This window comes from Seriola dumerili, unplaced genomic scaffold (genome assembly GCF_002260705.1).
Source record: "Seriola dumerili isolate Sdu_G_001 unplaced genomic scaffold, Sdu_1.0 BDQW01000068.1, whole genome shotgun sequence".
Taxonomy (NCBI): Eukaryota; Metazoa; Chordata; class Actinopteri; order Carangiformes; family Carangidae; genus Seriola; species Seriola dumerili.
Genome location: NW_019174323.1, coordinates 7728206 through 7741358, shown reverse-complemented (window position 1 = coordinate 7741358; position 13153 = coordinate 7728206). Strand labels below are relative to the sequence as shown.

The following is a 13153-nucleotide window of genomic DNA, read 5'->3' as shown; positions in this document are numbered from 1 at the left end:
TGTTTCATCAGAGGTGTTTTGCTGAAAACAGCTGGCCTGCTGTAGCTAAAAACGAAGCCATGGAAAGTAGTGAGTGAACCAAAACAGTAAATTTGTGGGGCCAGACAACCAAAACAATGAGCTGAAAGATGTTAAAATATTGATTAGAGACTCTTTAAACCTCAGTTGAACCACATGTGCAACATGTTTCGCTTATACAGTGAATTCTAATAGTTTGAACCCAGCAGTAGATTTCAAGTCATCAGCAGTTTTCATTGGGAACTACATATTTTCTACTGAATGCAAAAAAAAAAAGTGAAAGATAAAGTGCACTGTCCCTGGAAAGACACACTGATGTTGAATTTTTCAAATGCTTGACTCAATATTACTTGGTTATTTTTTCATGACTTGGGTAATCTGACTATTTAAAATGACAAATTGGAAAGATGATGAAACATTTACAGAAGTATGAACCCTTTAAGCGTTTCCTTGTATCATTTTTCATTTCCGTTGGCTACAAAAAGACCATTTGACTGAAATGACAAAGAACTGTTCAATATGTTCACATGGTCTCCATTCCTCCTCCACAGCTGATTTTCTAAAAGTAAGATTTCTTTTTTTTTTTTTTGTTGACGAGAAACAGACCCCATGGAGGTAAATGGAGCCTGGTGGGAGCTCTGACTTGAGCCCTCAGCAACAAAGGCAATTATAGCAGGCTTTTCAAACTAATGGATCTGACTGAGGGCGCAGCCTCTCCTTTCCTGAAACACAACAGCCTTCTCACCCTCCACAAGCTCTGACACCTCAGACCTGCACTCACCACAAGCTGCATGACCTCAGACAACTTCTGCAATTAAAAGAAGCCACACTTGGATAATGTGTAACGTGCTATTTCATTGTCTGGAGCTGATGTGTAAAGGCAGTAAAGCCATTTAAATACTGAAAATCTTTGCAAACCAGCTTTGCATATAGTACAGTGGCACACACAAGTGGAAAACACACCGAACTTCATCATATGTCTGCAGAAAAATCTTTTCTAATCAGGTCTAATCAGACTTTTTTCTGACTTACTTTCATCAGAACCCATGTTCTCCTCCGTGTTTTTGATGTAGTCATCCTGGAAAGGAAATATATTTGCATTAGTTAATTTAATATTGCATGTTGGCCGACAGAGTAGAGAAGGTATGCTCCCGCTCTCATGCTTAATGATTTTTCAGTTATTAAGAGAATAATTCAGGAGAGCATAAATAATGAAGGAAATTTACATGCAAAATGATAAAGAATCTCTGCTACACGCCATGAATGACAGTCTAAATGTTTAGCAATTCAAATACATTTAGCTCTCGCTGTTGAATAACATACTTCAATGGATAGCAAGTGGGCTAAAAGCAAACTGTCTCAAAACCTTTAATCAAGCGTTATATTATAAATTCTGTTCATTTATGTGACAATTTTTACTCAATGTATATGTATACTGTATGTTCGATTGATTTATATATCTTTATTTCAGACCGTTAAAATAAATAATAAACATTGAAAAGGGAATTGTAACCAAGTGCTTATTTCCACCTCAGACATTCAGTTATACTGTCCTATGAAATCTTTAATAACTTTAAGTGGTGGATGGATAAGAGTTACCTTCGGGATAATAATATTTACATCTTCGTCAACTAAAAAAATATATAGTTTTACTTATTTGTATCTGTGTTTGATTTATGTTTTAGTTTTCCTCTTATACTGATATATCCTTTCTTGTTTTTATCTGCTCTGTTTCTTGTACTGCTAACATCTTTATTCCCCTTCAGTGGAACAAGAAAAATGTTATTGTATCTTCAGGCTCTTTTTGTTTCAGTTTTAAGTTTTGAATTATGCTTTTAAAAATAGTATTCTTGTTTTGTCCTCCTCCTAATCAAAGAAAAACCTAGATTTCCCTGATGTTTTTTAAAATATTTATTTATGTTCTCATTTCTTCTCTCTATAAACTTTAAACTTTAAATAATTGCTAAGATTTCTTGATAAAAAACTGTCCAAACTGTGAAGCTAGTCTTTCAACAGTCTTTCTGGTCTTTATGCTAAGCTAAGCTAACCAGCTGCTGCTACATATTTAGCATGCAGACATTAAGAGTGGTATCAATCTTCTCACTTGGCAAGGGAATGTCTGCATTTCCCAAAATGTCAAATGTTCCTTTATGGTTTTAGCAGAAAACAATGATAATGTTCACAAAACAAAGTCAAGTTCCACTTATTTGCTTGTTCTGGAGCTTTCAACCTTATCACATGATCTTCATCAGCCGATTAAATCATTGCGATCATGAAGAGTTTGAACATCTACAGATCTGTGACACATGAAGACAATGTCACAGTCAAAGGCGAGTAAGAGGACCTTGAGTTTAGATTGTTTTGTCCATTGTTGTTTCCAAGGTCCGACTCAGTAATGTCAACTTTTTGACATATTTACTTATCTTTATATCAAACTCTTTGAAGCTCTTATCATATTCCCTTTTATGACTATTGTGGTTGTTGTTGTAAATGCACCTTCTAACATTAAGTAAACAACCACAGCAAGGCTCTGAAAAGCTTAAATGTATCTCATAAAAGAACTTGGACTATCTTCGCTCCCACGCGGTTGCAGAGGGAATATTTGCAAACTAACTCTGGTTTTTAGATTGTGTCCCCGGCGGCACTGCGCTGGAACGATAATAAAAAATCAGCCTCCCTCCGCTGTATCCATTCTGACCCATTTCTCTATGTGTCAGGACCGAGAGGATCAACTATAAAGCGGTTACTACTCGGCACGAGGCCCAGAGAGGACCCCGAGGATCAGGTCTGTTCAGTTTCGCTTGGTCTTATTCTGCTCAGGGGACACGAAGACTGAGCTCTCAAAGTTAAGCCGAACAAGTATAGCCGAAGGCATCTTAAATACTGTGCACGGGGTGAGGAGTTGAAGGGATAGTTTTTGTGTTCACACTTGTTTTTTCTACAATGAATTGATCGTTGAGTGTCTAAAAAGAAGAATAAAAGAAGAAGAAATAAAAGGAGAATTTCCACTGATCAACCGTACCACACATTCTGTTATTGTTATTGATACTTACTTATTTTCTAGGAAGCTGTTATTTCCGTTTTACATGTTATTGTTTCTAATTCTTTTGTCTTTATGGTGCAATATTGCTGTACTGTATTGGATTTTTTTGTTCTTTAGACAAGATGAGCTCTTACTCATCAGGCAGGTGACACCTACATCGTGAAACAGACGTCAAAGTGAAGACAGACAGTGCTTTGTACACAACAAAAGAGACACTAACCTCGACTTCCTGTGGCAATGACAAGCAGCCGTGGGGGAGAAAGACAGGGAGAGCCATTGTTAGAGATAAAAAATAAATAAATAAATAAAAACACTTCACAGTTTTCATTTTGCTTCCATTCAGCATGCAAACAGTGGGTTGGTTTATTACAGTTATGGCAGCAGTTAAACTGTCAGCCCTTAATGCGCGCTGATTGCAAATACATGCCTTAGTCTCGCTCCTCTCGGGGGACAACATAAGACAGTCACAGAGGATTATGGGCGCCTATTAACCGAGGATGATCAGCTGCCACTTCTATGAGCTGGCAGGGGTCCCGATCACTAAGGACTCATTCTCTGGCTGTGTTTACAAGCGAGTGCCAAACGCCAGCCTCCCGCTAGCTCAGAAGTTGTGGATGAGCCATGACATACCGCATCAGCTTTGGAAAAATACAGGCAAATTGGTGGGAATCTTCAAAGTCAACAGGCAGATGTGATTTAGATGGTTTTTTTTATAGTTGCAGCAGCAGTCACATAGAGCGCATTTACTAAGCGTAGCACTGACAACACAGACAGATATAGCTCCTGTAAAGTACAACCTTGAGTTAACAGGAGAGTGACTACTTTCCTTTCATTCCATTTCACCGTCTTGGCTTCGGTCCAAGGGCATTACACATCAATACCCACCACACAGCCTCTCCCTGTGTGTGTCATCATTCAATGCTCCGGTGTGTTTGAGAGAAATATAGCACTGCATGGTTTATTTCAGCAACTCAACCCAGTAAATAAACCTAATTCTAACACACACACACACACACACACACACACACACAGGGCCATACCTGTCTACTTAACAGTGCAGTGACAGCATCTTCATATATCACTATGAGCAATTTACAGGCCACAGAAGGACAAGCCAAAATAGCCAGCACAAGGCTTTAAAAGGCTAAAGCCGGAATTCATCACCAGGCCACAGCAGGACTCTAGATTTCTCCACAGAGACTGTTTCTTTGAGGTAAATATTTTCTCTATAGCAATGAAAATGTCCAAGTGCTACATACACGAGGGGCACTATCACTGTTTGTTATCTTAAAAAAAAATATTCCAAATCGCCTGGATGTCTGTGATGAGTCGTGTGAGAAGAAGAAGAAGAAGAAGAAGAAACTTTAAATATGTCGAATGAAATGAAAACTTCAACTGCACTCTCTTCTGAAGTGCATCTTTACATGGCGTTTTAAAGGTTACAGCTATTACACTGAATGTCATCCAAGATACGACTCAAGCATGTCACGCGTCACATGTAACGATTTCTTAATTCGTTATTCGCAGCGCCTCTGCAACTACTCAGCTCACAGAGCTGCAGGGACCGAAGGGGGCCCTACAGCGTGTCCTAAAGCCTGGAGTGCTTATCTTCTCCCAGCAGCAGTGTGACAGCAAGGACAGCAGACTGAGGCTCCATTTAGTCCTTCACCAAGGTTGAGAACTAGTGCTGTCCCACTGAATCCAAGCCAGGCTACTGCTACACTTCACAGCAGCAAGACCCAGGAAAGGGAGAGCGAGGGAAGGAGGGAAAGATCAGGGAGCAAGGGGGTATGATATTCATGGTGGAGGTCCCCTGAGTTAGGTGATTCATATCGCACACACCACCTCTTCTGCCATTTGTCAACAAGGCTGTAATGCAGCCGGTGTAAAACAGAGCCAGGAGGCTAATGGAGCTTGACTATCCAGATGCTGCGACTGCTCCTCCCGGACCGCTCGCTGGTATTAGGCTGACAGCATTTGGCCACAAGCCTGACTGCGCTCCTCTGAGTTAACGTCTATCTCACCTCGACCGAACCCCTGTCTGCTCAGTGACATAAATACCGTCGATAACCCCTGAACCACCCAACCCCGACGTCACCCATGCGCACCCTGTCTCGAGTGTACATCCCGGCTCTGCACGACAGCCACGAGGGGGAACTGAACTTCTGACGGTTTCACTGCATGTCTAGATTCTTAGTGAGGAAATTGGTATGCTGTTTGCATATGCGAGCTTTAGCCAGTAATGCTTTAGTGCATTACTCAGTATTGGTCTGATACTGCAGCAGCAGAAACACTGGATTGGATATCAGAGTAAAATATGAAAAGCAATAAAATTAAACATTTTTTTAAGAACATCAACAGAACAGTTCTGCAAAACCTCCGATTTTGCTCAGAGATAACTTTTTAATTTGAGCCTTCCCCAGTATCTGCATATGGCCTCTACAGTGCGACTGACAGAGACTGTTGTTATGGAAAATAAGAAATAAATGTGTCAACAAGAAAAGTTTTGCTGGAACACATTGTCGGAAGGTGTCTGTGGAAGTGTTAGAAACTCCCTCCAGACAGCAACAAGCAAAAGCTAACAGACCGAGAAAATCATGCGATTTATTTTGATGGATGACCAGCCGCTATCCACGTTTGAAAACGTCTTAATACAAAGCCTTGTCTCTCGCAGACAACAATTCTCCTCTGAATTGGTGCTCTCATATCTGTCCAAGCAACTTAGAAAATGCCTTGGAAAATGTGTTTAGAGTTTGAACACACATCTGATGCTAGTACTGAGTCATTTCAACATTAACTTATGTGATTTGTTAAAATATATGCATCACATTTTTAGTGGAGATGGTGGCTAATGAAGCGCTTAGAAGAAGAAGAAGAAGAAGAAGAAGAAGAAGAAGAAGAAGAAGAAGAAGAAGAAGAAGAAGAAATGAGTACTGGATTAGTATCAGTATTAGCAGATACTCAGTTTTGTGTAATTTGTATCTGAAAAAGTACTGTTGAGCCATCTGTAATGTTTACACGTGTTTATCCACAGCTTAAGTGTTAGAGGTCAAGTGCAATTCACAAGCGACGCCCTGCATCCTTGGCACCTCCGACGTGGAATACAAACTAAGCAGTAATCTAAAAACGAAGGGAGTATCCATCTCCGAAGAGCAGACTGGAAAGAAAAAAAACCTCAAGCAGAAATGCTGAGGAGAGAAGCTCGCAGGCTGCAAGTGTTCAAACCGAGAGCTGCCGGAGCACGACCTCACTTCAGCTCGCCGGAGAAATGCTCCCAGAGTAAAAGAAATGTCACAGTGAAAATCTGCATCTCCTCGCCCTGCTGCAATGATCCATCACGTGCACGCGGCCCGCCTGCTCCATCACTGCAGCTCATCTGTCCCTGTAATGTGACAGGGTCGGTACAGCCTGGGTGCTAAAGGACACTTACATATACACAGCATCCTAAACTTCAACAGACACAGACACACAGACACACACACACACACACACACACACACATGCACGCACACACAGACACAGATATATATACACACAAATGTTTTCAACCCTTGTCTGCTGTAGAGAATGTACTGGAAACATTTGAAATCAACTAGGGTACATTTGACAGACCTCAACACCTCCACACACAACCCTGTACACATGCAGATATTATATATCTCTCATCTCATCTACAGCTGAGAGGAGGATGAGCTCCTCTCTGACCACAGAACATCATATTTCCTTATCTAATTCAGAAAGATCATATTTTGTTGGCGACTGATTCTTTATCTGCAGATACTGTCTCCAAACAGCCTGCTCCAATGAACAGGTTTTTCTGCCTTAAAGGAACAGTTAGATATTTTTGGGAAATACGCTTATTCACTTTCTGGCAGAAAGATCAATACCATTCTCGTGGCTGCAGCAGCTGGTTAGCTTAGCTTAGCACAAACACTGGAAACGGGGGGACACAGCTAGCCTTGCTCTGTCCAAAGGCAAATTGTTGGTGGGTTTGGGTGGGTGGATTTAGTTACCATTGGATAAAGCCAGGTGAACTGTTTCCCCTAAACTACTAATTAACACATTATATCTCATCTGTTTAATCAGTGCAAAGACCACATGAAAGAAAAGAAGAGTTTGAGTGTTTTTTCCCAACATTTTAACAGATTTAAGTGAAATTTGGTGGAAATTTAGGCCACTAGATGGACAAGTGCAGCATGTGGCCACTGATAACAACTTTATGTTCACCAAATCTCCTGAATTGTCAGGTGTGGAAGCTAATTTCTATTCCCTAAATCAGTTGGTTCAAAAGTAATCCAATCCAGCTAAGTCATTGATTTTCGCGCCATTACATTTGGTGTTAAACATTGTTTTTCACTACTCCTCCTACATGACAGATTTCACCCAATCCTTACCAAGCTTCTTTCATAACAGATTTCTAATCATTCCCAACAGCAAAAAACCAACATTCCTGAACTCACACACATTTCCAGAGTTTAAGTTCAGAGGCTCTGTGTCTCCAATGAAATCCCTCTCTGTCAGGGCAATAACTGTGTGCTTCATCCTCCGCAATAGTCCTTATTGATATTCTGAAGATGATATTTGCAGTAAAGATATAACTTAAGCAGCAAGATATAAGTTAGAGGTTAAGTGATGATCTGGACTATCCTCCAGTTGTTATTTAGCCAGCTTCATGAAGTCATTTACTCTGGCGGTGACTGGATAAACTCAGGCTGATGGATGGACTGGTGATCCGGGTCATGTCTGTAATGAACGGAGACCTGCGAGAGGCTTTCCTCAGCTGATTGCTCCGCCCTGGGCCGTGGCCGTGTCATCCTATCAGATCACCGAGGTGTATCTGTCTCTCAGACTGGCAGGACACTGTCAGATCATCATTCCCCACGGTCATTTGCACAGTAATGTGCTTTTCCCTGATTAATGTAGCCGAATTAGCTACGTCTCCTTACTTTAAATCGCTGCAAAAGGGCACACAGGCAGAGGCTGTCGTGAATCTACATTCCACCCTCCGTCTCTCTGTAGTTACCAGGGAGCAGCGGGATACCATCTTGCCTTTGCCGGGTCATTATGGCGCCCCGATTCAGCATGCTGGGGCCTGAGTGGTGGAGGTAATGTCTCGCTCTGTTTGTACCCCGCCGCCTTTGAAAACGACGGAGAGATGGGAGAGACACTAATGGCGCAGACCCACCACAGATTGAACCACTTAGAAATGCATTAGTGTTCCAAAACGACACTGTGTGTCTTTGGGCCTGGGTACACTGGCTTTAGAGTGGCAAAACATTACATTTTCACTTGCACATGAGGCAGAAATCACACACAGAAACAATTAAGGATATATTTTCACATCTCTACATTCAAACTTATGTGGTTGCTGTGCCTGTATAAAGAAACAATTCCTCAGTTTACTCTCAGTGAAGCGTGACAGGTCTAAGATTTCTGCACCATATTCGCTCTGACAGACATTAACATGATCTATGGTTGTGTTACAGACTGTTTAAGTTTGATTACATGCCGTATACATATGAAAGCATGAGAATTTTCATCACACTCCAAAGATAAAATAAGAAACCCACAGAGAAAAACGGGGGGCGTCTCGATTGCAACAAAACACCAGAGCATTATGGGATTAAGTCGCAGCCCAGCAACACAGAGCTGGATCAAATTGATCATCTGAGCCGGATTGCTCGGGGGCCTGCAGGCGAAGGACGCATGTTGTTTCACAAGGTAAGACGCCTGCCTGCAATGCAGTACAGTACGGAGCACAATCTGCAGCCATCTCTGCACACTGAAGGGCACGTCTCTCTTCCTGAGCCACAAAGTAGCCAACTGTCAAGCGTGCATCCATCTGAAACATTTGCACTGCGCTCAAATGCAGAAACAATCAGGCTGAATGGGGATTGTAGGTCTTGCCCACGAATGCAGATGATTTAACAAACCGGCAACTAACATTTTCTATCAAGTCACAGGCTGGTTTACATGAAGTTAGAATAAAAGACGCTCTTTTCAACCTGAGATAAGAGTCTTAAAACATTAAGACCTTCTGATGAGAGGCTTTTTTTGGAGCTGCTGCCATCGGCTAATTAGACTACATTTCAAGAAGTTGCATCACAGAAATGAACCTTTTCCATTCTCAGGAGCCCTTTAGCTGTGGTCTCCAAATCCCTGATGAAGCGGCACATGAAACAGTAGCCAGGCTCACTTTTCCTGTGGCAGACTCCGTAGTTGAATCAAGGCATTGCATGCTCTGAGAGATGCAGTAATTGGAGACGAGGAGGACGGAGCGGATGCAGAAAGATGGATTCTGTTGGACCCCGCTGCTGAGCCAAGCAGAACCCTGGAACGTCTGAGTCTCTGCAGCATGTTACCCCCCCACCACCACCACCACCCATTTGCAAAACAAAGAAGCAGAAAGAGAAGAGGCCAGCCTTCAGGTTGAGCTCTGCACAGATGCCCCAGGGAGCTCGCAGCTTATGCAGGCCTCCTTTACTGTGCTGAGCCATGCTGCTTCTGCATACAATATTAGTAGAGAAAAAAAAAACATAATAAGACAAGCTGAAGCATTTGGCTCCACAGAAACAAAGAAAAAAATACCTGATGCCAATTTTCTATTTTCACTTTGTAGTAGCTAGACTCATCAATATTGATCTGTAAGCGCAAACACTTATCAGCATACATAAATAAGAGAATAAGCTTGACTCTTGTTTGTTGTTGGCATATTTATCTAACTCAGGAAACTTAAATCAATATCGAATGTGGTGGAGGCTAAGAAAATAAATTCCACTCCAATAGACTGACTTTGTGTCCCGGGAGAATAAAAGAAGCCTTGCAGGTTTTGCTACTTAAAAAAATAAAAGCTATCTTCATGACGTGGTTATTACAGAGTTGTGAATGATTTAGAAATATTCAGAGATTAAAAAGACATTTTGGGCATTGTGTGGCATAGTGGTCTAAGCAGGTGCCACACGTGTAGAGGCTACAGTCTTCGCTGCAGTTGGCCCCGGTTCGAGTCCCGCATCGGACGGCCCTTTACTGCATGTCATTCCCCCTCTCTCTGCCTCCCCATTTCCTCTCTCTCTACTGTGTGCTATCGAATAAAGGCATACAAGCCCAAAAAAATATACTTAAAAAAAAAAAAAAAAGACATTTTGAGGAGCAGATTCACATCTGCTTCTCTTCATAAACTGTGTAAAAACAGCAAGAAGGAAAAAGCCAATCCCATGCACAAGTAAAGCATCATGTGTGTGTAATGTATTTGCATGTATTAAGGTATTGTTGTAACTTGTTTTGTAAATTGACTTCATTGCACAGCTTTTATTGGTATTCAAGTAGTGGTAGCAGTAGTGGTAAATGTCAAGAAGCAGAATACATAAATGAGGTGTATTATCCTCATAATCATTAAAGGGGCTGTTACAGCTATTTGTAAGTTTTCTCTGCCTCTGAATGTGGTTTCTTGCCGGGAGCAGGTGGCGGTGATTTACAAAAAGTTCCTTTAAATACAGTATTTCTTTACATCATGTATTCAGTGCTTTGATGCCACTTGGTTGAAATAGTTTCTTTAGTCCAAAGTCCATCATATATTAAACCACTTCTTTTCTGATTGACTTTATATTTGTTGTTGTTTCATACAAGGTTATGTCGCGGGAGGTCAGTGGGTAGGACTTTCTTTAAAAATGAGCTCGAATGGTTTGTTTTGTTTGTTTTTCATTTTAGTGAACATTTTTCATGACAATCCAGGAAATGTGCCAGTTAAAGAAAAGTTGATTTACATCTTATCCACGCTTGTCGCCATTTTTTTGTCCATTCTCCAGATGCTATTTTTCATGGATGCAGCTAGGTAGTTATGCAGATGACTGTCCAAAGGCTTCATTTCATCTACAAGCTCTGATGGTAAATTGTTTCTCCAGCCAGTGAAAATGACCAACAATGAGCACAGCACTGGACCTATCTGTGAATGGCTGAACAAATCGCACATGAGGGCCATGACTCAGAGGTCTGCGACCAGGCTAACAAACACCATCCTGCTGCTGTAAATTCTCGGTAGAGATCCAAATGTGTATTAATGCACAGCTGGAAATAGTCCCCAACAAATGCAATATTAACTCCAGTTACTATAATCTACAGTACCCAGCTGTTTGAAGAAATAACTAAGCTTTTTTTTATGACTGGAAGTATGCATGTGAGTATATTTGTGACCCGTTTTAAAGATGAATGTCTTCAGTGGAAACCAGTGGGTTTGGAGTTAAGTGCTACAGACAGGATAGAGAAGTCACAAAGTATTGTTGGTTTTGGTCTTTTTATGGCATTCGCTGACAATAAGAAAAAATCTTTCCTTTCACCAGACTGATCTGCTCAGTGACCAAAAAATCTGCATGAAGATTTTTGTTGTACTGAAAAGCTGTGCAATCGTTTGAGCATAGTGCAGTGCGCTGTCAGCATGCGTGTTCAGCAAACCTCCAAAAATTGTGATTACAATATCATTTTACCACTGTCTGTTTGTGCTATGAATATTATGTTTTTTGCAGTTTCCACATTTTTAAGAGCTACGCCTGTTATTTAAATTAATTAGTCTCCAATAGCAAGTCCGTTGAAGCTACAGAGCTCTTTTACAACTGTCAGACACATGAGTTTAGAAACCAGCAGCATAGTTAAGAGAAGATAATGATGATAACCATCCCAGTTGAGATGCCGCAGGGATCTGAATGAGACAGCTCACAGGGGTAGCTAAGTTAAATATGCTAGCTGGCTGATTACATTTAATTCCCCCCGTCTGCCATGGCAATGAGAACAAATTGGGTTGTTGTGGCTGCTGATAATGCTAATCTCCTGCAATGGCAGCAGGATATTACAGTAAAACAGGGAGCCACATTGAGATGTCACGTTATGGCTTTAGGAAGGACTACATCATGCATAAATGAGATTCTGTCGGGTTCTTTCAACTGAGAAAAAAGCTATTAGCGCTTTAGCTCTGCGCCCTATCCCTGCTATACGATTTGCTTGATTAAGGTCATTTCAATATGACTTTGTAGTGTGTATCCATTATCCTGCCAACTCGACAAATTAACAGTCTCTGTCTCTCTCCTACACATACGCACACACAAACAAATATATCCACTGCATGCCACACATACTAAATACAGCTTGTACACAGACAGGATCACAGTCCCTTCCAAGCGTGCCCTTGACACCTCCCTCTCGCTCCGACCGCTAATACAGAGACAAGGCTCAGCTCTCCCTGCTCCTTCATATGCAGCTCTGGGACAGTCGGGCCAAAGACGAACAGGTGCTCGTCTTGTCCAACATTTAAATCAAACATCCAGAAGACAGTAAAAGAGGCTGATTCTCCCCAGGCAAGAGCATGTCCTCGAAGTTTTTGTAGCTCCCTGGCCTAATTGTACAGTACTTGCCCTGCTGTTTCAACAGTGAGTGATTTGTGGCCTAAAGCAAGGAATATATCAATGCCAGGTTGAACCTGTGCACCTTGTATTATTACACCTATTGTTACTGAACATAAGCGACATGATTGTGTTTGCTCAGACCATGTGTTTTAGTGCAGCTCGGTCCAAGATAATTCATAACAATAATGGCGGCCACATACACACATCTATCAAAAATACAAAAACACCGGAGGCAGACCTGAATATATTCAAGACAGCCCTTTTCTGCAGCCTCAATATATTTCCACCTAGCTAATGTATGCACTCCTATGTTTGTAGGCCTTTTTTCCCGGGTTTAATATTTTCCATTCAAATAATAAGTCCCATGACTGCACCTTTTCTGGAGAGAGATTTCAGCAGGTGAAGCCATTTGTTTACCCAGTGAAGAGTAAACGGGCTTCAGCCTCGCGTCTGTGAGCGATAACAATAAAGGTCATTCCAGATAAACAGATAGGGACGTCATTGTAGTTGAGTGGCATTTGAATTTCCAAGTGTCAATAAATACAGGTGGAATTCTTATTGTCAAGTCCGTTACAGATATTAGATTTTATTTCACCAGTTTGTAAAATATGTTTCTAAGGGAAGAGCCTCAGCCTGATTTAGTAAATCTAAATCTAACCAGGGATGACAAGAAAGGTCAATTATCTCTTCCCATACCTAA

General features: G+C 41.3%; 1 protein-coding gene across 3 annotated transcripts in view; it reads right to left on the bottom strand.

Annotated features, from left to right (window-relative positions):
• Positions 1-13153, bottom strand: part of spock2 (SPARC/osteonectin, cwcv and kazal like domains proteoglycan 2) — a 40354-nt gene that overhangs the window by 18153 nt on the left and 9048 nt on the right. For 2 of the 3 annotated variants that reach the window (XM_022742909.1, XM_022742912.1), the window contains exons 2-3: positions 3282-3290; positions 1051-1096 (exon numbers count right to left, since the gene is read on the bottom strand). The exons of the other annotated variant lie outside the window; for it this stretch is intronic. In XM_022742909.1, coding sequence (XP_022598630.1) covers positions 1051-1096; positions 3282-3290 — 55 coding nt within the window. The remainder of the gene's footprint in view (positions 1-1050; positions 1097-3281; positions 3291-13153) is intronic. 3 annotated transcript variants of the gene reach the window in all.